The 26,117-nt window shown below is 54.5% G+C and overlaps 1 protein-coding gene across 1 annotated transcript in view; it reads right to left on the bottom strand.

The window, feature by feature from the left end:
• The window catches only part of ZCCHC24 (zinc finger CCHC-type containing 24), a 61,022-nt gene extending 37,754 nt beyond the window's left edge, over positions 1 to 23,268 (bottom strand). The window contains exons 1-2 of the mRNA XM_041747164.1: positions 22,839 to 23,268; positions 11,023 to 11,223 (exon numbers count right to left, since the gene is read on the bottom strand). Of these exons, the coding sequence (XP_041603098.1) occupies positions 11,023 to 11,223; positions 22,839 to 23,084 (447 nt within the window). The 5' untranslated portion in view covers positions 23,085 to 23,268. The remainder of the gene's footprint in view (positions 1 to 11,022; positions 11,224 to 22,838) is intronic.
• Positions 23,269 to 26,117: the final 2,849 nt, after the last annotated feature.

The raw sequence follows: 26,117 nt of genomic DNA, 5'->3' as shown, positions 1-26,117 counted from the left end.
TTTACGTCGTACCTCTAAGGTTTCAGCTGTTCTAGGATCGATTCTCTCCCCACTCTATTTTTCTTCTTCTTTTGCAATCTCCAAGTAACCCGAGCTGCCAGATGGGTGGGGGCGATGATTGTTTTCTGTCTGACATCTGGATTTCATTAGCAGCCCTGGGCATGCTGACTCAGGAACGGCAGCTCCCCTGGGCTCAGGCCCTCCCCGGCCCCCTCATAGTGCCCGGTCCTTCACTGGACACTGGACACACAGGTGATGACACCCCTCAGACCTCCTTCAAAGACATAAGCAGCCTCCCCGCCACCACCACAGAGAACATCTTGGGACTGCTGGAGCCTGAGAGCCTGGAGGATTTCTGCTCCCAGCTCAGGGCCTGATGGAGGCTGTCAGGCTGAGTGCGGCTGGGTCTGACCGCCAGGAAGGGGGGACAGAGGGCTGAGGGCAAGGACGCTGTGTCCTGGACGTCCCCCCCTCATCCACACCCCAGCCTCCTCCAGACAGAGATGCTGAGTGGGCCATCAGGATGGGGAGTCCTGTGCTGACCCCAAACCACAGATACATTCTGGAGATGAGGAAGGGTGGCCCAGAGTGGTCACCATGCCCCATGGGTAGTACTTTCTTACAGTGTCTGGAATTTGTCCCCTCACCTCCAACCTTTGCTCACCCCTCCTTGCCTAATATCTGGCCTTATCATCCGTCCATGTTACTGGACTGGTTTTATTTGCTGTCTTGCCTCCTCTAGCCTGGCCTCCAACCTGCCACCAGTGTGAGCTTTCAAAATGCCAATCGGAGCATGTCACCTAAACCCTTGGATGGCTTCCCCCTGCCCTCCAGATAAAGTCCAAGTTTGTGCAGCTTGGCACGCAGGCCCTTCACCACCTGCTGTGGCCACACCTCCCTCTCCTCCCCGCAGGCACCCAGTGCGCCAGCCACAGCCAAGGGCTCGCGCTTCCCGGAAAGCAAACCCCCGTTATTTACACGCTTGCTTGGAAGCCTTCCCCACCCCAGTTCTAGACTCCTCCTCTGGGAGGCTTCACACAAAGTCCTAGACTGAGCTGGTCCTTCCCTGCAAGACTCAACTGTAGCACTGGTCACCCTGAACAGCCAGCAGTGTTTCTGTCTATCCCACCGAGGTCAGGGATAGGGCCTTATCTAGCACCGGCCTGGCACACAGTAGGAGCTCAGAAAGGCCTGGGTGATTGTAGCATGTCCTGGGCTCAGCTCTGTCCTGGATAGATCATGTGTCCTGGGCACAGAAGTGGCACCAAACCAAGCCCCCACCACCAACACCCACACCCATGCAGGCTCAAGTGCAGCTGGCTCAGAGCAAAATGCTGCCACTTGGGTCGTCACAGCCCACCACATGGGGGTGCAGAAGCCAAGAGGAGGTGCCCAGGTAACCCTGCAGGTGGGCCCAGCAGATAGCAACCATGCCTCTCTCATAGCCAGCTGGGATTTTTGCTGCCGCCAGAGTTGGCAGCCCCAACCGCCCCAGCCTTCTTGACTGCACTGGGGGCTTCAGACACCCTGGGGCCAGGCCAGTGGTGCAATCTTCCAGACACAACAACCTGGCCAGGCCAGGCCTGTTATAGACTCCACTCATATGGTCCTTGTCCCTCTTCATTTCCAATAACCCATCTTTTTAAAGAACCCTGATTTTCTTAAAACTAATAATATACTATATGTGAACTAACTTGAATTTAAATAAAATCTTAAAAACATTTTTTAAATGAATAAATAAAGAAAGAACCCTGACTTTCTGAGAAGGACAGTAAAGATCAAAGCCTGGATGCTACGGCAGATCAGAGAATCTAATTAACAAAACATGGGCTCTGTGGGGGGCCTGGGTGGCTGAGCCACCCAGGCCCTGATTTGATCTGGGCCTCTGACTCTTGATTTCAGCTCAATTCTTAATCTCAGGGCCGTGTGATCAAGCCCCAAGTTAGTCTCCGTGCTCAGCAAGGAGTCTGCTTGAGATTCTCTCTCCCTTTCCTTCTGCCCCTCCCCACTCTAAAAAATAAATAAAATAAATAAAAAGCATGGGCTTTAGAATGAGGAAAACCTACATTTTAATTCCATCTTTGCTTTTTTCTAGTTACATGATCCTAGGCAAGTCACTTCACTTCTCTGGGCTTCAGTTTTATGATCTGGGAATTGACCTGATAGAGCTTTTCAGAAAACTAAATGAGTTAATGCATATTTCACACCTAGCTCAGTGGTCAACTCAGCACGTACAGACTAGTATCACTGTTGGTTTTTTTTTTTTAAGATTTTATTTATTTATTCATAAGAGACACAGAGAGAGGCAGAGATACGGGCAGAGGGAAAAGCAGGCTCCCTGCAGAGAGCCCAATGCGAGACTCAATCCCAGGAACCCAGGATCACACCCTGAGCCAAAGGCAGATGCTCAACTGCTGAGTCTCCCAGGCATCCCAGTATCCTTGTTGTTAATATTATTATTACCCTGGAGCTGAAGGCCTGGCAAAGTGTGGAAACAGCCACAGAGGCAGGTTTTCCAAGAACTGAATCATAGATGTTCTTAACTCCTGGATTTCTAGAGCCAGTGCTGACACTGGCTGAAGATGGACCCTGGCCCAGCACAGCCTCACCCCACAAAGAGGGGCTGCCCTTCAGCATCATTGGTAATTGGCTTCCAGCACCTTCTGCATCTGCTTCAGGGGGCTCCCAGTCTTCCTGTAGTACCCAATACCCCTTGCACTGCCCCCAGGAGTTATGAGAAGCCCCATCAGTCCAATGGCTGAACTCTGGACACCTCTCTCCACCCTTAAGGTTGGAAAAACATCAGTTAACAGAGTACCAGGCTCCTGCACTCTGTAGTGTGTCCTGGGCCCTGCTCTCTCCTGAGCACAGAAGTGGCACCGAGCCAAACCCCCACCACCACCACTCACACCCGTGCAGGCTCAAGTGCAGCTGGCTCAGAGCAAAATGCTGCTACTCAGGTCTTCACAGCCCGCCATGCTGAGGTGTAGAGGCCAACACGAAGTGCACAGGCAACTCTGCAGGTGGGCCCAACAGATAGCAATCATGCCTCTCTCATAGCCAGTTGGGATTTTTGCTGCCACTAAAGCTGGCAGCCCCAACCCACCTCGGCTTTCTTGACTGCACTGGGGGCCACAAAGTATCTCCTGGTTCCTGTGCACCACCACCCAGGCTATCGGCAGTGAATGCTTTAACCACACTTTCACTGCGACCTCACTCAGAGCCCAGAGCCTCACAGTAGCTTCAGGCCCTAGGCAGAGCTGCCTATGGTTCCACACATTCTGCTTCCAGCCTAGACCATTTAAGATTTTAAAAGCACTTAGACCACTCAAAAATCATTCCATAAAAGGAGAGGGGAGAAAGGAGTAGAAAAAGCATTTGAAGAAATAATGGCTGAAAACTCCCAAATCCAATGAAAAACCTTAGTCAACACATCCAAGCAGCTCAACAGAGTCCAAGTAGGAGAGACACAAAGAGAATCACAAATAGACGTGTGGTAGTAGAACTGATGAAAGTCACAAGGAGAAAATGTTGAAAACAGCAAGAGAAAAATAATACAGCATTCCCAATGGAATTCCAATAATATTAACAACTGACTTCTCATCATAAGTTATGAAAGCCAAAGGTCAATAGGGTAACATTCAGTGTGCTCAAGGGAGGGGGAAAAAAACCGTCAGCCAAGAATTCTATACCTTACAAAGCTATCTTTAAGAAATCAAAGTGAGATAAAGACATCCCCAGATAAACAAAAACACAGGATTCATTGCTGGCACACCAACCTTTCAAGAATTACTAAAGGAAGTTCTTCAGGCTGAAAGCAAGTGAACCCAGGTGTAATGCAAATACACAGGAAGATACAAGAAGCTCTGATAAGGAGGTTATGTAATTATAAAAGACAGCATAAAATAATGGGTTTGTTCTTTCTTCTCTGATTTAAAAAGCAAATGGGGGGCACTTGGGTGACTCAGTCAGTGAAATGTCTGCCTTTAGCTCAGGTCATGATCCTGGGATCCTGGGATCAATACTGGCATTGGGCTCCCTGCTTATTTATTTACAAATAAATAAAATCTTTTATTTATTTATTTTAAGATTTTATTTATTTATTCATAGACACAGAGAGAGAGGCAGAGACACAGGCAGAGGGAGAAGCAGGCTCCATGCAGGGAGCCCGATGTGGGACTTGATCCCAGGTCTCCAGGATCACACCCCAGGCTGCAGGTGGCGCCAAACCGCTGCACCACTGGGGCTGCCCCAAATAAAATATTTTAAAATATAAAGAAAGAAAAAAGGAAAGAAAATGGATAAAACAACATGTATATAACTGTACTGCCTGTCCTATAACATTTGGAAATGTAAGACATTTACCAATAATAGCACAGAGGAGTCAAGTGGAAGCCTATCTGTCTTGGGCTAAGGAAATGACTCCAGGTGGTAACTTGAGTTCATGGGAACAAATGAAGAGAGCTAGAAACTGGAAATAAGAGGGCTAAAATGCAAAAAGCAATGATGTAGATTGCTCTCTTTTCTTCTTCCAGCTTCTCTGAGACACATAAAATTTTATAAAGTAATGATATAACAAGTATTGTTGAATTTGCAACATACATAGATGTAACATGTCTAACAATAATGCCACAAAAATCAGGAAAAGACAATCAAGCTATAAAGGAGTCACATTTCTATATCTCATTGGAATTAAGTCAGTATAAATTTGAAGTAGATCTTATATGTTAAGATATGTAAAACAAGTCCCAGAGCAGCTACTAATAGCTTAAAAAAAATCATTAAAGAAATCAAAATGTCACATTAGAAAAGTATCCCTTAATGAAAAAGAAATCAGTGCAGGACAAACAGGGGAACAAAAGAGACATGAGTAATTTGTAAAACAGCAGACCTAAATCCAACTATATCAATAATCACATATACCAGAAGAGCATTAACAATAGCATTATCAATACTATGAATGGATCAAACAATCCAAGCAAAAGACAGGGATTGTCAGAGTGAATAAAAGGCAAACCAAGATCCAACTATATGCTGTCTAGAGGAAACACAATTTCGATCTAAAGATATGAACAGATTGAAAGTAAAAAGATAAAGATCTCTTACGTACATAGTAACCACAAGGAAGCTGGCTACACTAATGTCAGACAAATTAGACTTTAAAACCAAAATTGTTATTAGAGATAAACAGGGACACTTTAGAACAATAAAAGGATCAAGTCACCAGAAAATACAACAAGTATAAACATAGATGCAGCTAACAAAGGAGCACCAAAATACATGCAGCAAAAACTGGGAGAATTGAAGTAAAGAAATAGTTAATTGAACAATAATAGAGATTTCAACACTCCCACACTTATGGTAATGGTTACGAGAACAGGGCAGGACATTACCAAGGGCACAGAAGACATGAACCACACCGTATGCCAACTAGACCTAACAGACCCTATGGAACACTCCAACCATCAACAGCATAATTCACTCTTCTCAAGTGCCCATGAACCATTCTCGATGAGAGCCCAAATGCTATGAAACAAACCACAACAAATTTAGAAGCACCAAAATAATACAAAGTATGTTTGCTGACCACAATGGAATAAAGGGAGAACTCATTAAAAAAAAAAAAAAGATTTGACTTATTTATTTGACAGAGAGAGAGAGAGAGAGAGAGAGCACACACACGAGCAGGGGAAGTGGCAGAGGGAGAGAGAGAAGCAGACTCCCCAGTGAGCAAGCAGCGAGCCTGATGTGGGGCTTGATCCCAGGACTCTGAGATCATGACCTGAGCCGAAGGCAGATACTTAACTGACTGAGCCACCCAGGCGCCCCAAGGAGAAATCATTTTTAAAAGATATTTGGAAAAAAAGTAATTAAAAAAAAAAAGATATTTGGGAGGGATGCCCGGGCTACTCAGTGGTTGAGTATCTGCCTTCGGCTCAGATCATGATCCCAGAGTCCTGGGATCAGGCTCCCCTGTTGGAAGCATGCTTCTCCCTCTGCCTCTGTCTCTGCCTCTCTCTCTGTGTGTCTCTCATGAATAAATAATAAAATATTTTTTAAAAAAGATATTTTGGAAACTCGCAAAATTGTGGATATTAAACAACACACTCCTCAATAACCAGTGGGTCACAGAAGAAGTCATCAGGGAAATCAGAAAATACTCTGATGAATGAAAAAGGAAGATACAACATACAGAATTATGGGATGCAGCTCAGAGGAAAGTTTATACTTCTAGAAGAAAGATGTAAAATCAGTGACCTAACTTTCCATCTCAAGAAACTGGATGAAAAACGGCAAACAAACCTAAACCTAAAACAAGCTGAAGGAAGTAAATAATAAAAGATGAGAATGAAGAACTGGAAGAAAGACTCAAAGAGTTATCTGCACACCCATGTTCCTAACAGCAGTATTCACAACACCAAGAAGGTGGAAGCAATCCAGTTGTCCACTGATGGACAAAGATAAACAACATGTGGTCTACACACACTCACACATACACACACTCTCTGGAATATTATTCAGCCTTAAAAAAAGAAAGGAAAAATTGAAACTTGTTACAACATGAATGAACCTTGAGGACATGTCAAGTGAGATAAGCCACCACAAAACAACAAATCCTGTGTGATTCCACTTATATGAGGTCCCTAGAGGAGTGAAATTCATAGCAACAGGAAGTAGAATGGTAGTTGCCAGGTGCTAGGGAAGGGAAAGAGAGGGGGTTATTGCCTAATGGGTACAGAGTTTCACAAAATAAAGAGAGTTTCATGGATGGATGGTGGTAATGGTTGCCCAGCAATGTGAATGTAGAGTTGGCTCTTGAACCATATGGGGGTTGAGGTACCAACCCCCACCAAGAGCAGTCAAAAATCTCTGTGTATAACTCCTGACTCCCCCAAAACTTAACTACTAATACCCTTACCGATAACAAAAATAGTCAAGTAACCCATATTTTGTATATTACATGTATTCTATGCTCTACATAATAAAGTTTGCTAGAAAAGGGAGAATGTTATTTTGAAAATCATAAAGAAGAGAAAATAGTTATTGTACTGGAAAAAAATCTGTGCACAAGTGGACCCACATAGTTCAAACCAATGTAGTTCAAGAGTCAACTGTACTTAATGCCACTACATTGTACACGTAAGAATAGTTGAAATGGTAAACTTCATGTTACACATGTTTTACCACAATTTTTTTTAAAAGATTAGAGTGGAAAGTAACGTAATGGAGAACCAAAAACGGGTGCAAGAGATCAACTAAACCAAAAGTTGGTTATTTGAAAAGTTCAACATAACTGACAAACCGTTAGCTAGACTGACCACGAAAAAGAAGAGCGAAGACTCAAATTACAAGAATCAGAAATAAAGGAGGGGGGCATTATAACCAACCTTACTGAAATGACAAGGATTATAAGAGAATATTAGGAACAACGGCATGCCAATCAATTTGACAATTTAGATGAAACAGACAAATTCTACAAATACACAAACGACAGAAACTGACTCAAGAAGAAACGGAAAATCCAAATAGACCTCTAACACAAAAAGAGACTGAATTCATAATTTTAGAAATCTACCCCACAAAGGGAAGCCCAAGTTCAGATGGCCTCGTGGGTGAATTCTACCAAATATTCAAAGAAGAATTAATATTAATTCTTCACAAACTCTTCCAGGACATAGAACAGGATGGAACACTTCCCAAATCATGGAACCGATTAAATGCTACTATGTACATGGATGAACCTTGAAAGCAATATGCTAAATAAAAGAATCCAGGGACAAAAGACCGCATGTTATATGGTTCTGTCTATACGAGATGTCCAGAATAGGCAGATCTATAGAGATAGAAAGTAGATTATTGGTTGCTAGGGGTTGGGGAGCCAGCGAGTGGTGACAGCTAGAGTATGAGGTTTCTCTCTGAGGTGATAAAAATGTTCTACAATTGGGGCACCAATTGGTTGGCCGAGTTGGTAAAGCATGTGACTCCTGATCTTGGGGTCATGAGTTCAAGCCCCACATTGGGTGTAGAGATTACTTAACTAAATAAAATCTTTTAAAAAAATGTTCTATAGTTGAGGTAATGGTTGAGTGGCTCTGAGAATATACCGAAAATCACTGACTTACACACTTCAAATGGGTCGATCACGCGTTCTGTGAATTATATCTCACTAAAGGTGTTACCAAAACAAGCATTCCCTCTCCACTTTTTTTTTTTAAGATTTTATTTAGTTACTCATGAGAGACACAGACAGAGGCAGAGAGACATAGGCAGTGGGAGGAGAAGCAGGCTCCACGTGGAAAGCCCGATGTGGGACTAGATCCTGAGAGTCCAGGATCACGTCCTGAGCCGGAGGCAGATGCTCAACTGCTGAGCCACCCAGGCGTCCCTCCCTCTCCACATTTAACTATCATATATGTTGAGCTCATATTTCATTTGAAACAGAGTTTTCCATGGCTTATAAAAGCCCTGTTTGTCCATTCCTTCATTCCGGAAGACTTTACACCGAGCACCTGCTGTGTGCCGTATCTTGAGCCAGCATGTGGGGTACAGAGATGAATCTAGGCCAGCACCTGTCCCTGGAGCTCGGGGTCAGGTGAGGGGTGGGGAACATCTAATTACATTCCAGCCTGCCAAAATGCCTAGTACCTCACCAAATAGGCACACTCTCCATTGTTACCCAAGGGAGAAAAAAAAATAATGCTAGCCAACATTTATTGAGTGCTTACTGTATGCCAGACACCATGCTAAGCACTTTCCATGCATTACTTCTTTGAATCCTCAATAAATTCTATGTGTTAGTTTTACAGATGATGAAACCCTCATGAAAGGTAGAGGGTGGCCCTTGGGCCCACAGGAGTCTCTGATAGAATCAGGTTTGCAGTGGAGCTGGAAGAGGGCCTCTACCAGCTTCAGAGGTAAACTGAGGCCCCACCGGCCATGGGTGTCTCAGCCTGGACTGGTATGGATGCTCAAGAACTCAAAGGGCACTGAGGTCCAAAGCCTGGGTCACAGACATTCCTCCCTCTCGCCAGCACTCAGCTCTCTGAGACTCTGTGTCTTCACCTGTAAACGGGGCTGGTGCTCCTTCTGCAGCAAAGTGAAGAGCTCGGCACAAGTGAACCCGCTATGGAATCCATATAAAGGAAGAACTGAGGTTTGCACCATGGTGGAAATTGAGAGGCACTGAGGTCAGGGACACTCTGCCCCCACATTTAAAAGAGCTCTGACCCCTTCTGGAGAGAGGGTTGACCAGACGTGCACACTCACACACTCACCCTCACCACCCCTCCTCCTCTGCCTCATCCTTCTTCGCCTCTGGAGATTGGCCACCCTTCTTCCAGCAACCTGCCAAGCCCACTCAAGCCCTCCTTTTCCTGGAGGCTTTCCCAGGCTGCCCACTCGGCATTGGTACACCTCCTCGGAGCCCCCAGAGCCACTGCGGGTGTCTGAGCGTCACCTGCCGGCCAGGGTTAAAATTCCAGCTCCTCCCCGGACTGGCTCAATGGCCCTGTGCAAGTACCTGACTCCCACAAAGCAGCACGTAACAAGAGGCTAGCAGGAGACCTGACACACTGGGTAGTTGTGAGCACAGGCGACAGGCAGATGACGAGGGACGTTTCCAAGGTATGGTAGGTGACTCAGAGTCCCCTCATGGGGGCTCAGCCGGGGATGGCACAAGGGGCTGCTGCCTGGGTGGGCACATCCTTGAGGACCAACCAGATCCTTAGCTGCCTGTTTGGTCCTCATCCCACTCAGAGAACCCCTGGGGGCTGGGGCCTTTCTCTGTGCTGGGATCTCCGGATGCCAAGGGCCCCTGGCTTACATCGTACACCCAGGGCAGACATGGCCCACTGGGGTGTGGGTCTGGAAGACGGCCTCCAGCGGGCCAGCTCCCACACTCAGGGGCGGGGGCGGGCTTCTCTTGACCGAGGGTGGGGGGAGGCTGAGATCACTGGTATACTCAAATCACTGGGACTTTACTAAAACAGTCATGGGTTGGGCCTAAGATTCGGCATTTCTAACAAGCTCCCAGGCGACACTGATGCAGCTGTGCCTGGCCACACTTCATGCAGCAAGGAGGACCTGTGGCATGGCACAGCTAGCTCTGAGAAGAGCAATGAGCAAGGAGCACATCTCGGACTCCCATTGGTCCGGAGGCACCCAGCCCCACCCAACCGCACCCTGGGCTTGTAACATCTGGAGGGTACGACTACATGGATTTTCTGAGTTTCCAGGATCCCATTTCCATTACATACATAAAATAAAAGTAAAAATACACATTATAAAAACATCAGAAAATATGAAAAAATAACAGGATAAAGAATCCCCGATCATCTTGTACTGTACTTCAAACAGCCCTAACCTCTCTCCCCAGGATCCCAAAGCCACATGTGTCAGAGTCAGGGGTTATCTCCGAGTGAGGGGATCTGCCCCCAGGAGCCCCACGCTGTCAGAACGAAGCACTGGGTAGGAGACGGGGCCCCCTTCCCACCCCAAGAGAGATGCCCGGCCTGCGGCACCTGAGGCCTCCACCCAGACCTACGCTGGGGGCACAAAGTCAGGGGCAAGGCCCTCTCCCCTCCTCCCTCACAAGCAGGAGACAGAGCAAGCACTGCCACAGAGGAGGGAGAGGTGGGGTCTGGGGGAGGGGGTGCACATTGGATTCCTGGCCCAGAGCCCGCATTCCTTCCCTGTGAGTGTGAGGAGATGGGGTCTCTCTCGGGAGAGCTGCGAGGAGGCCGCTGGCCCCCATCCTGCCCCACTGTAACAGGACCCACCCCGCAGAAGGCTGGTGGAGATGTGAGGGCCCAGAACCTGGGCTGGGGGCCCCTTGCCCAGGGCCCCTCACTAGCCAGCGCAGCTCCAAGTTGAGGCTCCATCCCATCCCCACCAGCCAGCCTCGGAAATACCAGAGGGACAAAGACGTGGAGGCCAGGGGGCCACGCGGCCACGTGCTCGTGGCAGGGGCCCTGGGGCGGGGGCCGTCGCACGCCTTCCACCCAGAGAAGGCGGCTGCCTTACCTGGGGACAGTCCTTGATGTAGTGTCCTTTGTTGAAGCACAGGTGGCACAGGTAGTTGGGGGGGGGCCGCTTGCTGGGCTTGCGGGTCTCCGAGGTGAGAGTCAGGTCCGAGAAGTGCTCGGTGAGGGAGCTGAGGCCATCGGCGATGTTGTTGAGGGAGCCGTAGGGCGAGGCGCTCTTGTACACGCTGCTGCTCAGCGCCTGCGGGGGACACAGGTGTGAGGGCTCCCCCAGGAAACGCCCTTGGGCACACGCGTGCACAGCACACCCGGGAATTCCTGCCCACTCAGTTCACACCCCACCTCCACGGGCGAGCCCATTCCCTCTCCGGGCCACAGGCCCATCGGGAAACAGGAGCCATGTCAGCTACCTCTAGGGTTTCTGGGGGGAGGCTACGGTGAGGTCACGTTATCTCCTGACTCAGTTTCCCCATCTTACAAGAAAGAGGCGCATTGGCTTGGAGTCTTGTTTCCATTGTACAGGAGAGAAGACTGAGGCTCGGGGCTCCGCGCGGTGTCCTGTGGCTCGAGGCCTATGCACGCCGCGTGCAGGGAGCCCGAGGCCGCCCGGGTCTGCCCTGGGGGAGCCCGGGCGGAAGTGGCCCACCTCCCCCACATCTCCCACCTCCAGTTGACAGGAACCAGATGTCTTGCCTGGCTTCAAAGCAGACGCGGCCCAGGCCCCCTCCTGGTGCATACAGCCTCTATTTATAGGAGTCACGGGCTCTGGGCGGCCAGGCCCAACTGGAATTTAGCAAAGGTGGGGCCTGTGGGGAGGCTGGCAGGGGACAGCCATGGTCGCCTTTTCCTGGTGCAAGGCCAAGGCTGTCAGGAGGCAGCTTCTCCAGGAGGGCCGATGACAAACCTGGGCATGGGGCCTGGGCATCCTCTGGTCCCAGCGCAGGCGCTCAAAGACATGGGGGGTGAACCATAGACCCTGGGGAGCCTTGGCTCTCATGGGGAGGCGGCCTTGTTCCTGGAAGTCCCCAGGCCACGAGGGGAAGAGAGCTCCCCCACCACGAGGAAGTTGCCTTGGGTCCCTTACAAAGGTAGGGCAGATGGAGGCTCAGAGCGGGCACAGTCCTTTCCGTTTCCCCAGTGCGGGCAGGGAGGGAGGGGGGCAGAGAGCAGTGCACCCCTCACACACCTCAGCCGCCCCACTTGTTCCCTCTCTGGGGGTCTGGCATTCCCTCCTAGAGGACACAGCCCTCACCATCTGGGGGCCACACTCTTCCAACTGCCTGGACACCCTGCTATGTGGCCTGTGGCCTGTCCTTTCCCTCTCTGGGCCTCTGTTCCTTCTCCTATAGGTGGAGACTAGACCCTAGGATCTGGGGGAAAAAAAGAAAAAAAAAAAAAAAAAGACACAGACACCACGTCCAGGGCAGCCCAGGCCACACACACAGTCAGCCCATGACGTCTGGGCACAAAACTCGAGGCCTCCTGCTGACCATCTCTGCTCTACCACTGCCCAGTGCTACCATGAAAGCCAGCACCGGTGGAATGTCCGACACCAGCCTGCATTCAGGGTGAGGGTGACTCTCCAGCTCACGGATGGGCCAAGACAGAGTGGTCCACCCCGACGGGCAGAGGGTCCCCCATCCCTGGAGGCGTGCGAGCCGATGCTGGCCAACCCTCGGGGGCGGGCGGAGGGGTCCAACGGCAATGGGATTCGACGACACCAGTCGCATCTACCGCGCACTTACGATGTCCCGGGTACTAGAAACTGCACACGCGTGAAGAGAGCTGATGCTCGTCCCAACCCCTATGAGTCACTGTCCCCATTTTACAGATGAGGCAACTATGTTCAAACTTGTGTCGAATGACTTGAGAAACTTCTAACAAAGACAGTTTTCTAGGCCCAACCTCAGACCTACCCAAGCAGTCACCTGGGACCGAGAGCCTGGAACCTACAGTTTTATTGTGGTAAGAAATACGTCACATAAGATCAACCATTTTAATAGTTTATTTTTTTTTAAGGGTCCAGTTCTGTGTCATGAAATACATTCCCGTTACTGTGTGACCATCACCACCACCTGCTTCCAGGGCTTTTTCATCGTCCCAAACTGAAACCCTCTCCCCATGAAACACTAACCCTCCCCCCTCCCTCCAATCTCCTCCCTCCCAACCCCCCCAGCCCGGATCTGCAATTTAAAGCTCCCAGGAGCAGTCTGTCCAGACTGGCCCAGCCCTACCTGGCCTTGGGAGCACCTGGACTTTCCAACCACCGAGGTCTCTCCTTAGCTTGACTGGAGGCCTCTCCCCACCCAAACTGGCCTGAGGGAGGACAGCCTCCCAGAGAAAAGTTCATCCAAACAAGAAACTCCAAGCTCCAAATGGTGTGACTCACCCTCATGGCTGGGAAATGCAATTTCACAAATAACAACCCTCTTCATTCCCCCCCCCCCCCGCCCCTCGTTCTTTCTCTTTGCTTTTTTCTTTCTCTTTTCTTTTCTTTTTTTTCTTTTTTCTGGATAAGATTTAAGCAAGTTCACAGGAATCGGGACTGTTTTGGCAGCAAACTGTCAAGAGGAAGGGGAAGTCTAGTGGGTGCCAAAAAGCACATTAATTACACCCTGAACAGCCTCTCCCCCATCTTGTGGCCACACTGCGCTGCCCACGGGCGACCCCTCAGGCATCCCTGGGCCTCCAGAGGCCTCTGAGCGGCCTGTCCTCTCCCTGGCAGCCCGACCCCCGCACCCTCCACCCCAGGAGTGTCACAGCTTCTGTGGTGCAGGCAGCTCCGGGTCAGGGAAGCTAGGTCAGAGCTCTCCCCTTCACCGCCTCTCCCTCCCTAGAGTGCTCCGGCCTGTCCCTCCTGGCCGCCCCAGCTCCCTTCCCCTAGCCCTGATTCAGGATGAAAGGACGGAGCAAACAGCTGACCCAACCACTCGCATGGTCCAAATGGAGAAACTGAGGCCCAGAGAAGCCTGGGGCACAGACCAGGGCATGCAGCCAGGCCCGAGGACCACAGGTCCCGCTTGCCGGCTGGCTAAAGGGGCGGGTGGGGCAGCAAGCTGTTTCCTCTCCGAAGCCCTGAGGAGCTCCAGCCATAGAGGTGAAAGGCAAGTTGCCTCTCAGCCCTCTCCACAGCCTGTGGGAACTGGACAGAGCAGGGGCCAGGACACGCAGTGCCCCCCCTCTGGCTGCAGAGGAAGGCCTGGCCTCGTGGGCTTCCCATCAGCAAAATGCAACACAATGCAAACAGGGAAGGAGGGCAAAACTGATGATCCCTGCTTTCTGAAGGTCCAGACACCAGCTACTGAAAACACCTCCAGAGCCCACCACGCAGAGGGCACTTGGTCACCACGGGCGCCACCTGCTCCGAGTCCTACTGCCTAGAGCTGGAGGGTGAGGCCCTTCATCAGTCTGCTCCTGATTCCCAAACAGCCACGTTGCTCCTTCTGGTGTCCCACGGGGCACCTGCTTTTCCCCCTCCAGTTCTGTGCCTGCTGCCCCCACCCCCAGGATGCCCTCTGTGTCCATCCAACCTCCTCCAGGACCTGGCTCTCAATCTGGTTGTAACTCTAGTGGTGTGGTCTCGAACCCACCCTTTCCTCTGACCCAGGCCTTTGGCTCCAAGGGGCAGTGGGAGAAGCACAGACTCATGTGCTCCGGAGGCCCCTCTGGCCTCAGATGTCCCTGCCACCTCCAGGGGCCTCCTGGATGTCACAGTCAGAGCCCTGTGCATCGGGGCTAGGCTGGGTGGGGATCACCCGTGACGCTGCTGCCCTTGACTGAAGGAGCTTTGCAGCCTCTTCATTTCCCCCACAAGCTGGACAAAGGCAAAGATGTTGCGACGTTCCATCACCCCCAGAGCCCAGACCTGCCACTCTCACACCTGCCACTGTCCTGGGTGCAGATAATCACAGGCGGGGAAAGGCCTGGTAACCCTGAGACAGACAAGGTAATGAACGCCCTAACATCTTAAAGATTTAGGTTGGAGAGTCTCTGAGTTGCCATGGACTGAGTCAATAGGAACCCTCACCACAGATTAAGCTGCTCTGGGCACTGGTTGAGGGCAGCCCCACTACTGGGGTGGGTGGAAGCCACTGGGAACAAAACATCAGCCTGAAGAGACCATCTCTCCCTCCCCCGTCCTCCCAGCAGCTAGCAGGAAGTGTGGGATCCTCGTACAATATCTGGGGGACAGAGCATCCGTTGCCTGCCCATGGCTGGAACTTCTCCAAGGCTCTGGCTTGACTGCCGGGGAAAGTTAGAGGGGAAGACGCTGAAATCTATTTTGATCCTGCCTGTGTCATAGACTTGACTGGATCCTTTCCCTTTCTTGGTTTTCTTTTACCTACAAGAACACTATCTGGATGGGCATTATTGGCTCCATTTCATAGACCTGAGAGCTGAGGCTCAGAGAGGCTGAGTAACTTGCCCAAGGTAAAACAGCCAGCATGTGCCTAAGGGGAGAGTCGCACCCAGGTCAGTCAGCCTGTTATATCTCAGCTCCCCAGGGCCTCCAAGGCTTGGCATCTCCTATAGTAAAGAGCCAGAGGAAAACATCAGGTGTGGACCAGCCTCCTGGGGCCTGTGACTTCATAAATGCCAAGCCCCTCGGCCCTGGCAAGATGAGGCCCCACCTTGTCTGGGCCGGGTGAGGGGTCTGGGCCCTCGGGCTGGGGGTTCTGCGAGGGACCTGGAGTGTGGAGGCAGAGATTCCAGGGCTGACTCAGCCTGCCATGCTGCCCTGCCTCCGTGCCCCTCCCAGACAGTAAGAGGGCACAGCAGGCAGGGGGCAGACAGGAGTCAGGGCAAGTGCAGAGAGGCTTCTCCTGGGGAGGAAGACCAGGGCTGAGAAGAGAGGAGGGACAGCCAGCAGAGATGGAAGCACACCCGCAGGGAAGGACACGGCAGTGGGCAAGGCCACGAGAAGGGAAGCATCTGAGGATGCGTGGCCCGGGCAAAGGCGGTGTCCTGCCCCCGCCCCCCAGGCCAGAGATGGCCCTGAAGGCAGGGGAGGCAGTGGGGATCTCTGATCCTAGTCCCCAGCTCTTCTTTCATCAGCTGGACAACTGCTTTCTTATCCCAAAAAGTCGCCCCACGTCCCCCTCCATACACACAGACACGCGCACGCACATGTGCACACACCACACACCCACACCCCTCTCTTTAAGACAAGAAACCATTCATTTCACAAATGACTCCACCCCTTCTCCAAGGGGATCTGCACTTCTTGTACCCCTCGGGTCTGTCTGGGGCTCCAGCCCAGAGTCACACACACACACACACACACACACACACACACACACACACACAGGAACAGGTGGATGTGTGCTGCCCCCAGGGAGAAAAGGAGACAACCTGTTGGCTGGGCAGGGAGTTGGCCGATGGGAAAGTGAACTCACACCTCAACTAAAGATGTGATCAGAGCCCAGCTTTGCTCCTGTTTCCAGGGTCACAGAAGGTGGCAGGGCAAACCGTAGCCAGAAGCAGCAACCCCTGGCCCAAGACCCCCAGGAGCGCCACGGCCTCCTGGAGGCCCATTCACCCACGGGGGCCAAACACAATTCCCTACATGCAGCCAGAGCTCAGTGAAAGACTGTACCCTAAACAAGGAGTCCTTTTGATAGCAGGAGGTGGAGAGAAATGGACCAGACCCGGAGAGGGAGGAGCTGGGTGGCACCGGGACACAGCAGAGAAGACCCAGTGAGACCCTCCCCCTGGACTCCATCCCTCCTGCTCCCGCCCAGCTCACCACTCACCCAACAGGTGCTCACACTGTACAGCCAGATGCCCTCTGCCCACGTAGAGCACAGCACTGGGGACCGCTTGCCTCTCACCTCTAGGATGTGGTTGTTGAATGAAAGCAGAAAGCATGAGTTTGACAATCTGAGGGCTGAAAGGGACTCTAATACTCAGCCATTCTGGGGGTACCCCTGAGGTTTGCAGCCCCTGTAGCAGGGGGCCTCGGCTTGGGCTCTGCTCTCGATGCAAGGGGTGCCATGAGCCCCTGGAAGTCGCGTGCAAAGGCGTGTGTCTGTGTGGGCACGTCTGCCTGTACTCTGTGCATGAGCGCGGAGGAGAACTCTCACAGTCTTCAGATTCTCAAAGAGGTCCCTAACCAAAGACACTCAAGAACCATGAGCGCACCTAAGTCTCTGCTGGGACACCTCTAGGGATGGGGCTTTACTATCTCCCAAGCCAGCTCTGCCCAAACAATCAAGCAATCCACACACATTCCTCCTGCGAGATGAAACAGGAGACAGGGCACGAGCCTGGGGAGAACATTCGTGGAGTCACAACCCCAGAGAAGCAAGACGGGAGGAGACGGGGCAGTCAAGTCAGCCACCGCACCCCCCCCCACCCCCGCCGTCCACGTAGTCGCTGAGCACCTCGCAAGGCCCAGGCACTGCCCAAGCAACAGCAGCTGGGACTTGCAGGTGGAAAAAGGCAGGATTTCCACTCTCGGCATGCTGACCACATAGCTGTCCACACACACACACACACACACACACACACACACACGTAGAGCGTACATTCCTCAGCAACAGCAATTGCTACGACACGCTTCACCAGAAGCATGCACAGCCTTCCTCCATGGGCCATGGACGCTCGAGGGAGGTGTGCTCCCCCATGGCAGCTGGGGAAAGCCTCTCAGAGAAGGGGCAGCCTCTTGTGCCAGAAAGAAGTTGGCCTCTGCCAGTTGTTGAGGGCAGGCAAGAGCGTTGATGTAGAAGCAACGGTGACTGCAAAGCTGTGTCTTCATGAAGCTTCACGGTATGGCCAGAGGAGGACAGGATAAATGATTACATGCCACCACGCCCAGGCCCACACCCACACAGCACAGACCAAGCCTCCTGAGACCCAGGCTGGAGCCCTGGTCATGCCACTGGTGCCCGGACTGTATCATCCCCCTCCTGAAGAGCCTGGACAGTGGGGATGCTGCACGCAGGCTATGGTATGAGACGAGAGTGCCAGCACGTGCTCAGCGCCCATCCTCGGACTCTCCCAAGCCAGGCCATCCTTGGACTTGCGTCCCTTGGAGCCCCATGCCAGGTTCCTAGGGAGTGGCTGGAACAGGGCACCCGGTACCCGCGATCAATGCGCCAATGCCCACCACTCCTCAAAAGATCCGAGATCAGAGGCATCGCAGCTCCACAGAACGTCCCTGGTGACGGCCTGCCCTGCCCCGGGGCCCAGAGAATGATCCAGGTGAGAGCCAGCACGAGGAGCCACAGAGCCAACTGCAGTCGGAGTGTGGAAGAGTTCCAGATGTAGCTCTGCCCCTGACTTGCTGGGTGACTCGCCAGGCCTGTTTTCTCTTCTGTAAAATGGGAGATGGCAGGATAAAGCACCGCCCAGGAGGAAGGGACTGCGAGTCGGGGCCGTCTTCTCTGCAAGGCGCCCCTTTAGGTGCTGACGGAGCCTGGCTCTCTGCCGCTGCTAATTACAAATTACAAATCCTGCCTGCTTTCCCCCTCCCACCTGACTCAGAAGGTCCACAGGCTGCGGCCTCCCTTCTGAGTCCAGACCTGCCCAGTCAACTTAATTTGATGGAGGGAGGACCGGGCCACCTCAGCCTACAGGCCCTCGGATGACGGTCCTTCTTGCCTGAGTCAGAGCTCGGCTTCCCAGGGCTGCCCGAGGGAGCCGGGCAGCCTCCCAAGCTCCGTGGGGCTGGAATGCCCTTTCCTCCTAGGACCTGGCGCTGCCCCCTCCCACACCTGCACAGACCCCAAAAGTTGCTAGGAACGAACTCCAGCCCCAGAAGCCGACTCCCCACCCCATTGAGGCACACCTCCACCCTCACACAGATACATGGCTTTGCTCTGCACATCCACCCTGGCCAGGCAGCCTGGGCTCATCTATACCTGGGGACGGCACAGGTGACACACAGAACCTTCAGAAGACTGTCAAGACCTCGGGGCCCTTTAAAGCAGGACACCTTAGTAGCTCCTCTAAGGGTCTAACAGCCCTGTCTGCAGAAGGGCTGAAGCCCTGTGCACAGAGCCTTGTGACACCCCTGCTGCTGTTCTCAACCTCCAGGGGACACACCTGGGCAGTGGAGGGGAGAGGGTCTTCAGCACTGCAGGTGATGGCGCTAGGACAAGGCGGGGACGAGGGGTGGCTGGGGAGAGGGCCTGGGTTAATAGCCCCTTGAAGACCCTCCCAAGGGTAGGAAGAGGTGTGCCTCAACGGAGCAGTCCCTGGGCCTGGAGGTGTTCAGATCCACACTGTCAAATGCTCTATGCCCACAACGCTCTCTGGGTCAAATACTGATGGAAACGCTGGGTTGAAGAAAGGTTGCATGCTGCAGGCCTGCTCAGAGCCTTCGCGGGGGGCATTGTGTGTCTCCAAGGGAAGGATGGTCTTCTGCTTTCCAAACATATTTGACCCAAAGCCCTTCCCCCAACCTCCATAAGCCATCACTGGACTGCAGGGCCACATCCGTCTCCCCCTGGAGGAAGAGGGGGAAGATAACGGCTGCCCTGGGACTCTGACCTGGAGCAGGACAGCCCTATCTCCTCTTGAGGGAGCACAGGCACAACCCAGGAGCGGTTCTGTGGTTCTCTCAGAGGCCCAAGAGCTAATGCTCGACCAAGAGGGGTACCTCTCCCTTTCTGGAGGTGGAGTCCCACAGCCCCCACGCTGCTGTGAATTTAAATTCCAAGCTAACTCGGCAGGGAAGACCCCCACTCCAAGAACAGCCTTCCTTGGGTACCTACAGGGACAGAAGAGGGGCTCAGCCAAGAGCCCCAGGAGTTTCTCTCCAAAGACACAGAGTTGTCGCCACAGATCAGGGGTGAAACTGAAGCTCCCAGGGCCCATACACTAGACCGAGGCCTTTGCAGAAACGGCGCGAAGTGTCTGTGCCTGCTCTGGCCTGGCACCCTTACCACACGCAGACAAGCTGAAGAGCCCCCACCAGCATTCAAGACACCTCGTGGTGCTCGCTCCTGCCCTTGCCCACGAACTCTGCATCTCCCTCTGCTCCCAGGGCCAGTGTTCCACTCAGAACCCTTGGCTTATCTTCAGCTTCCAGAGCTGAGGTTCCAGGGGCACAATGGGCTTCTGTGGCCCCATGTCCTCAACCCCCCCGCCCAAATCCCAGCTGCATTCATGGTGTTTTGCTATTGTGGTGGGAGCAGCCCGGGGGTGGTGCGGGAGGGGGGTGGGCTCTTGGCACACGGACTGGTGCAGACAGGCCGTGGTCAGCGGTCAGCATGCAAGTCACATCCGCAGGCACTGCCACCAGGCCTGCCAGGCCTTGCACAGAATGGCGATGCTCCTGAGTCCCTGGGTCCCTTCGTCGAGTCCCCTCTGGCCCACACATGATTTGCTGCTTCTCCAACCAGCCCCTTGGTGGCATTCAGGTGGGGGCATTTTTTCACGCCTTCTTAGCCAGTTGCTATTTTGGAGACATATTAGGTCACTGGCTAAGCCCTGGACGCAGGAAAGCCCAGGAGCACGGCAGGGGCTCCAAGAGGGTTTAGGAGGCGAAGCGGGTGAGGGGTGAGAGTGAGTGGGTCTAAAGCCAAGAAAGCCTTTGGGAAGTCGGCAGGCACAGCCCTCCAGCCCCTCCAAGGAAGCCACTACTGGCCTGTGAGCATCCGAGGAGCCCCTCTTAGCTCCCCCAGTGCAGCCTCAAATCCCAGGCCCATACATAACACCTTAAGGGGCAGCAGAGACTAAATTCGATGAATATGTGATCTGAGGCCCAGATGGAGACAGGGGAGGGGGTTCCCCCCAACTCAGGTCATAAGAGACTTTTCTACCATTGCTCTGCAGAGCCTTTAACAGCTCCTTCCACAGTGGCTCCAGAGAGGGAACACACCTCTTCGCGGGGTAACTGGGGTCAGCAGTAGTGATCGGAGACAGGTTTCCCCGAGAACCAGCTGGGATCCTGGATAGTCAGACATCTCCAAGAGAGGGCACATCCGACTCCTGGAGCAGACTGTGAATGGCCCTAAACTCCCACGCCTCTCAGCAGGGTCCCACATTCGGGGAAGAAGGCCACCATAGGGTCAGAGCAGTGGGGGAGGCCGGTAGAGGCTGATGAGGGACCCCCCCCCCACTTGACCCGCGAGAGGGGAGGGCTCATACAGGTCACGGTCACCGTCTTTGGGATTCCCACAGCGCCCCCGTGAAATCACCTCCCACTCACATCGTATCATCTTGTCTGTCTTCTGATCTGGGGCCCCCGCTGGCCTGTCCCTGATTCCCTAAGGGGCCACAAGGAACTCAACAAATGTTTGGCACGATTACAATGTAAAAGACCCAGGCACTCGCAAACTGTCCTCCAAAGTCACTGGTCACTGAAGCCGGTTCCCTGAAGAGAGGCGGCAGGGTCTCTTATAAGAAAGAAAGATTTCCAGCCAAGAATAATGCCTCCCGTGGAGGGAGTGCTTTACAGTTTACAAAGAGCTGTGGTATACAAATACTTTCGCCTGGCACCAAGGGGTGGCCCTGAAGGCTCACTGCCCTCCACTCTGCCCAACTGGCCCAGCACAGGTCAGCCAGTCCTCCTCTCAGTTGGCCGGGTACTGGCCGCCTTGAGGCCTCAGGCCAGTGCTTTATATGCCCACGTTGCCCCTCGTCAGTACTGGCAGAGAGGAACATATTATGGTACCAGAGAGGGAGACCCTCTGCTTCCCCCTCTCGTCCCTAGCACACTCACACGTACACAGGCCCTTCTCCCGGACCCGTTCAGAACTCTGACTCTCCTCAAACTAACTGCTGGGCTCAGGTCTAGAAGGAAAAGGAGCCCTCGAGGGTGTCCTCTCCTCCACGCCTTCCCCCTGCACTTTTGCAGGGAGAGCGGCCAGAAGATGGATGAGTGAAGGCCACAGAAGGGTATCTGTAATTCCCAAAAGAGGCAGGAGTGGAGGAGGAGGAGGAGGAGGAGGAGGAGGAGGAGTCCTCCGGCTGAAAGGGGAGAGGAGTGGTATCTAGGAAAGCTCTGGAGAAGACCTCTGCAAAGGGGCTGGGAGGTCCTGGCAATCTGTGTATTTATCTGGCTGGCGGAGATGTGCGCTGCCCCTTCCACTTTGTAACCAAATCCACCCAACAGGCAGACTTTGCAAAGCAGCCAGCCCAGGTTTCTGGAGAAGGCACTGGGCAGCTGAAAGCTCTCCCCCTGGCTAGCCCCCCTCCCAAGAGCTCAAGAGGATTTCCCTTTCATTTCCTTCCAGGCTGGGAGGGCGGGGGGGGGGGGGGGGGGGGGGGACGGACAGCGCAGTCTGTGGGGTCAAGCCCTCAAAAACCACTTCCTATGTGGCTGGGGGAGGGCACGCAGCTGGAGGATGTATCTGGGGGTCCCTGTGCAGGAACAGCAGGAAAAGCCCTGCTCTCCAGGGTGCCCTTCGGGTCAGCCTCCCCCGAGGTCGGAGGAGAAAAGATTTTAGGCCCCTGCTGAGGAGCTCCAGAGCACAATCTGAGCTCCCGGTCCCAGCGAGCCCTGGCCAAGGGGGGGATGGGGTTGGGCGTGGGAAGGACACTTGGAAGGGGCTCCCCGCCCCGGCCGCGCCCCAGCTGTCTGGAGAGAATCCGGAGCCCCCCACCCAGCGGGGCTCCCCACCCCCCCCCGCCCCAGTCCGCTTCAAGCTGGGCGCCCCGGGCCGGGCCGGGAGAAGGAGCAAGAGGGCCCCGCCTGCGCCCGAGCTGCTCGCAGCCGCGCTCAGCCGGGAGGTGACGCGCTCCCGGCGCCCCGGGGACATCGGGCGGCGAGTTTGGCAGAGCCGAGCGAGGCCAAGCCAAGCAGGGCCGGGCACCGCGGAGCCGGGCCGGGCCGGGCAGGGAGAGCGGGGCGGAGAGGGGAAGGCCCGGCGCGGCGGCCGGAGGGCGGGGGCGCGCGGGGGCACCCACCTCTCCGCGCTGCAGCTGGAAGAAGCTGTTGAGATAGCTGGAGTGCAGGGGCGAGCCCAGCTGCTCCGGGCGGCCCTTCCCGAAGGCCAGCTCTGGGGGCGCGGCGCCGGCGGGCGGCTCGGGCCGAAAGGCATCGAAGGCGCTCGCCTGGTGCGTGTCCTGCAGCGACAGGTAGACCCAGTTGAGCAGCTGCGCGGGCTGGTACACCGAAGCGGCGCTCGTGTCGATGGCCGACAGCAGGCTCATTTTGCGGCGGCGGTGCCGGCCCCTCCCCGGCCGCCCGCTCGCGCCCCCCCCCCGCAGCGGAGGGGCGGGCACCGGGGAGCTGCGCCCACTGCCCGCCGCCCGAGCCCCGCCGCGGATCGCCGGTGCCTGCGCCCCGCGCGCCGCCCGCAGCCGCCGCCGCCGCCGCCTCCCCCCGACTGCAGCCGCGGCGCGCGCGGGCGGAGGAAGGAGGCAGCGAAAGTTGGGCAGGAAACTTTTGGGCCCGCCCCCTCCGCGCCGCCCGCCCCGCCCCGCCCGGGATCCGCTATCTGCCTCAGTGCTGACCCCTCCGGCGGCCGCTCCCGGGGCGGGGTCCACGGCGGCCCCGCCCCCTTCGGCGCCGTCCTCGCCTCCCATTGGCTGCCTCATTGAATATGGAGCAGCGGGGCGGGGCGAGCGGAGAAGCGGGGCTCGTGGGCGCTCGCCGCGGCTCGCGGGCCCCGCCCCGCAGGCCCCGCCCCCTCGCGGGCCCCGCCCCCCGGAGCCTGCGGGAGCCCCGGGCCGCCCCGGCCTCATCAATCCGCTCCCGCTCGGCTTGGCGCTCCTCTGGGTCTCCTTCCTGCGTCCTCTGCGATGATTTCACCCGCACTCGTTTTCCCGGCCCGACTTTCCTCCTTTCTGTCTCTCTCCGCTCTCTTTCAGATTAGTGTCTCCTGGGTCCCTGCCTGTGTCCCTAAGTGTGTGTGCGCGCGCGCCTGTCGTCTTTCCTATTTCCGTCCAGTCCGAGGTGTCGGCCTCGCCCTCCCTCGCAGACTCAGGCGCGCACGCACGCGCCTCCCCCGCCCTCCCGCCCTCCTCCCGCTATCACCGTAGGACCCTCCCCCTCCCGCTTAATTCCTTCCATCTGCGGAATCGCTTTGCGGGCCGGCTCCGCCAAGGGGGGCCCGGGTTCCTGCCCCAGGAAGGACTCCCCGCCTCCTCCCCTCGCCTGCCCCCCTCCCCCTCTCCCTTCTCCTGTTTCTGCTCTGGGCCGGCCTTTCCCTCCGCCCGGACCCCCGGCCCCAGCCCAGCCCGGTGCCTGGGCGGGCCGCCGGACCTCGGTGGGCCTGGGGGAGCTCGGGAAGACGACTGTCACCCACCTTCCAGAACGGCCCCGCCGCTCCAAGGATGCCTGGGGGAGCCTCGGCCCAGCCCCGTCCTCCGCCTGACACACCCCGCAGCCCCGGGCCTTCGCCCCCTCGGGCTGGGGTAGTGGTCGGGAGCCTGCGCTTCGCCATCACCGGGACCTGGCGGCGGCCAGGCGCCTGGAGGGGACGAGTCACCTCTCCCGCCTCACCCCTGGTCTGGGCGTTCAAGTGCCAGGGTGGCCACCTTCCAGCTCACTGACCTCCGCATGGGGCCTAACCTCTGCAAACCAGCCTCTCTTCTCCCCTGTAAAATGGGGACCGTCCTACCTCTGGGGCTATTTAGGAGCTGACCACTGAGTTCGGCAAGCAAAAGACATTCCAAAGGCAGCTCTCCACCACCCCCTGCACGAGGATTTCTCCCACTACCTGCACAGACAGCATATGTGGGTGCTTGGACCTGAAAGCCTTTCGTGTCCCCCTTCCCAACCGTGTCCCCAACCAGAAATCCCATCGATGTTTCTGTCTCAACTCATTCGATGATGTCACAGATTTTGTCTACCAAATAGTTTGGGATCATTAGTGCAAATGATAGCGCATACACCTGCCGTATCTTAATGTAGGTTTATTCATCAGAGACCTATCTCTACAGTACCCCTTACACTTTAAATCAGTGTTCAATCTATTTGTTTAAATAGAAAGTACACATTTGTTTGAAATAAATATAATAACTATTTTACTCCTGGAAATATTTGGGGCCATCTCTGGAACTCTGCTACTGCCTTGAGGTTCCAAGATGGGAGGAGGGGGAATAGGATTTGAAACCTCCAATTTAGACTTTCCATGGACATTTAAAAGAAAACTGCAGTTGGGAGAGAAGACGCCTTCCCATGGCCCAAGCAGGCAGTTGGGGAGACCAGAGGTGACCCCGGTCTCTGCCCTCCACTCTCCTTCTGGGTGAAGGTGGTCTGGTTATGTTGCGGTGCTAACATTTTTCCCTAGTGTGGGTTGCAAATTCACATCGCTTTAGGGGCCGGGCAGGTACCACCAGGTATAGGGGAATAAATAGAAAGTAGTGGAACCTGTGGAGAAGTGCTAGCTATTCAAAACCTTTCTGTCCCGGTTCTCAGCCTGAAACTGAGTCTGTCACCTGCCTAGGGAGACATCTGCTCCGTGGTCCCCTGTCCTTCAGCAATTTGATGCTGTGAGGGTTCTTCTTGTCATATCTGGCCACCGTGCTGGTGGCCTCTGCTCCTTTTACCCCCCTCCTCCACCCCTGCCCCATAGTTCCTACATAGGGCCTGCTGCACAAAAAGTAGATGATCCAAAAATGTTTGCTAGGTGGACGGCTGGGTGGAGGGTTGGGAGGGTGGCCAGGTTATGCTCCTCTTTGAAGCCCAAATGGGTCTTTTGGTTTTGCACTTTGCTTCCTCTTCTTGCCCACAGCAGACCTGCCCAACACGTGGGCTCTGTACCCAGTAAGTAATCAATAAATGGGAACAACTGACGGGAAGTTTGCCTGAGTAGCAGCTGGTTAGCCTGAGGTCAGCCCCTCAGCCGGTCCCGCAAGAGTCCCTGAAACAGCACCTGCTGGGGGATGGGAGGTGATGGGCGTGGATGGCCAAATGTGTGTCAGGGGCCTGTGCACCAGGCTCAAAAGACTCACTCAGGCCCAAACTCTGGTCCTCCCCTGTCCCCATCATGTACACATCAAGAAGCTTTGCATTTAAGTGCCTAGCCCAAGCCTTCACTTCTCAGAGGAGGAGACCCCCAGGGCCCAGAGGGGAGGGACTTGCCCAAGATCACCTGGAAGCCTGATGGCTAAGCCACCTTCTCCTAATCCGCTCCAAGCCTTCACTCTCCCCTCATTGGTCCTCATCTGGCAGTCTCCCGGTGTGGCAGCCCTGGTCCCAGAAACACAGGTAGGAGGGAACTCCAAGGTGAGGCTTAG

This window comes from Vulpes lagopus, chromosome 3 (assembly GCF_018345385.1).
Source record: "Vulpes lagopus strain Blue_001 chromosome 3, ASM1834538v1, whole genome shotgun sequence".
In the NCBI taxonomy this organism is placed as follows: Eukaryota; Metazoa; Chordata; class Mammalia; order Carnivora; family Canidae; genus Vulpes; species Vulpes lagopus.
Note: the sequence above shows the minus strand (reverse complement) of the source record. Positions and strands in the feature narration are given on the sequence as shown.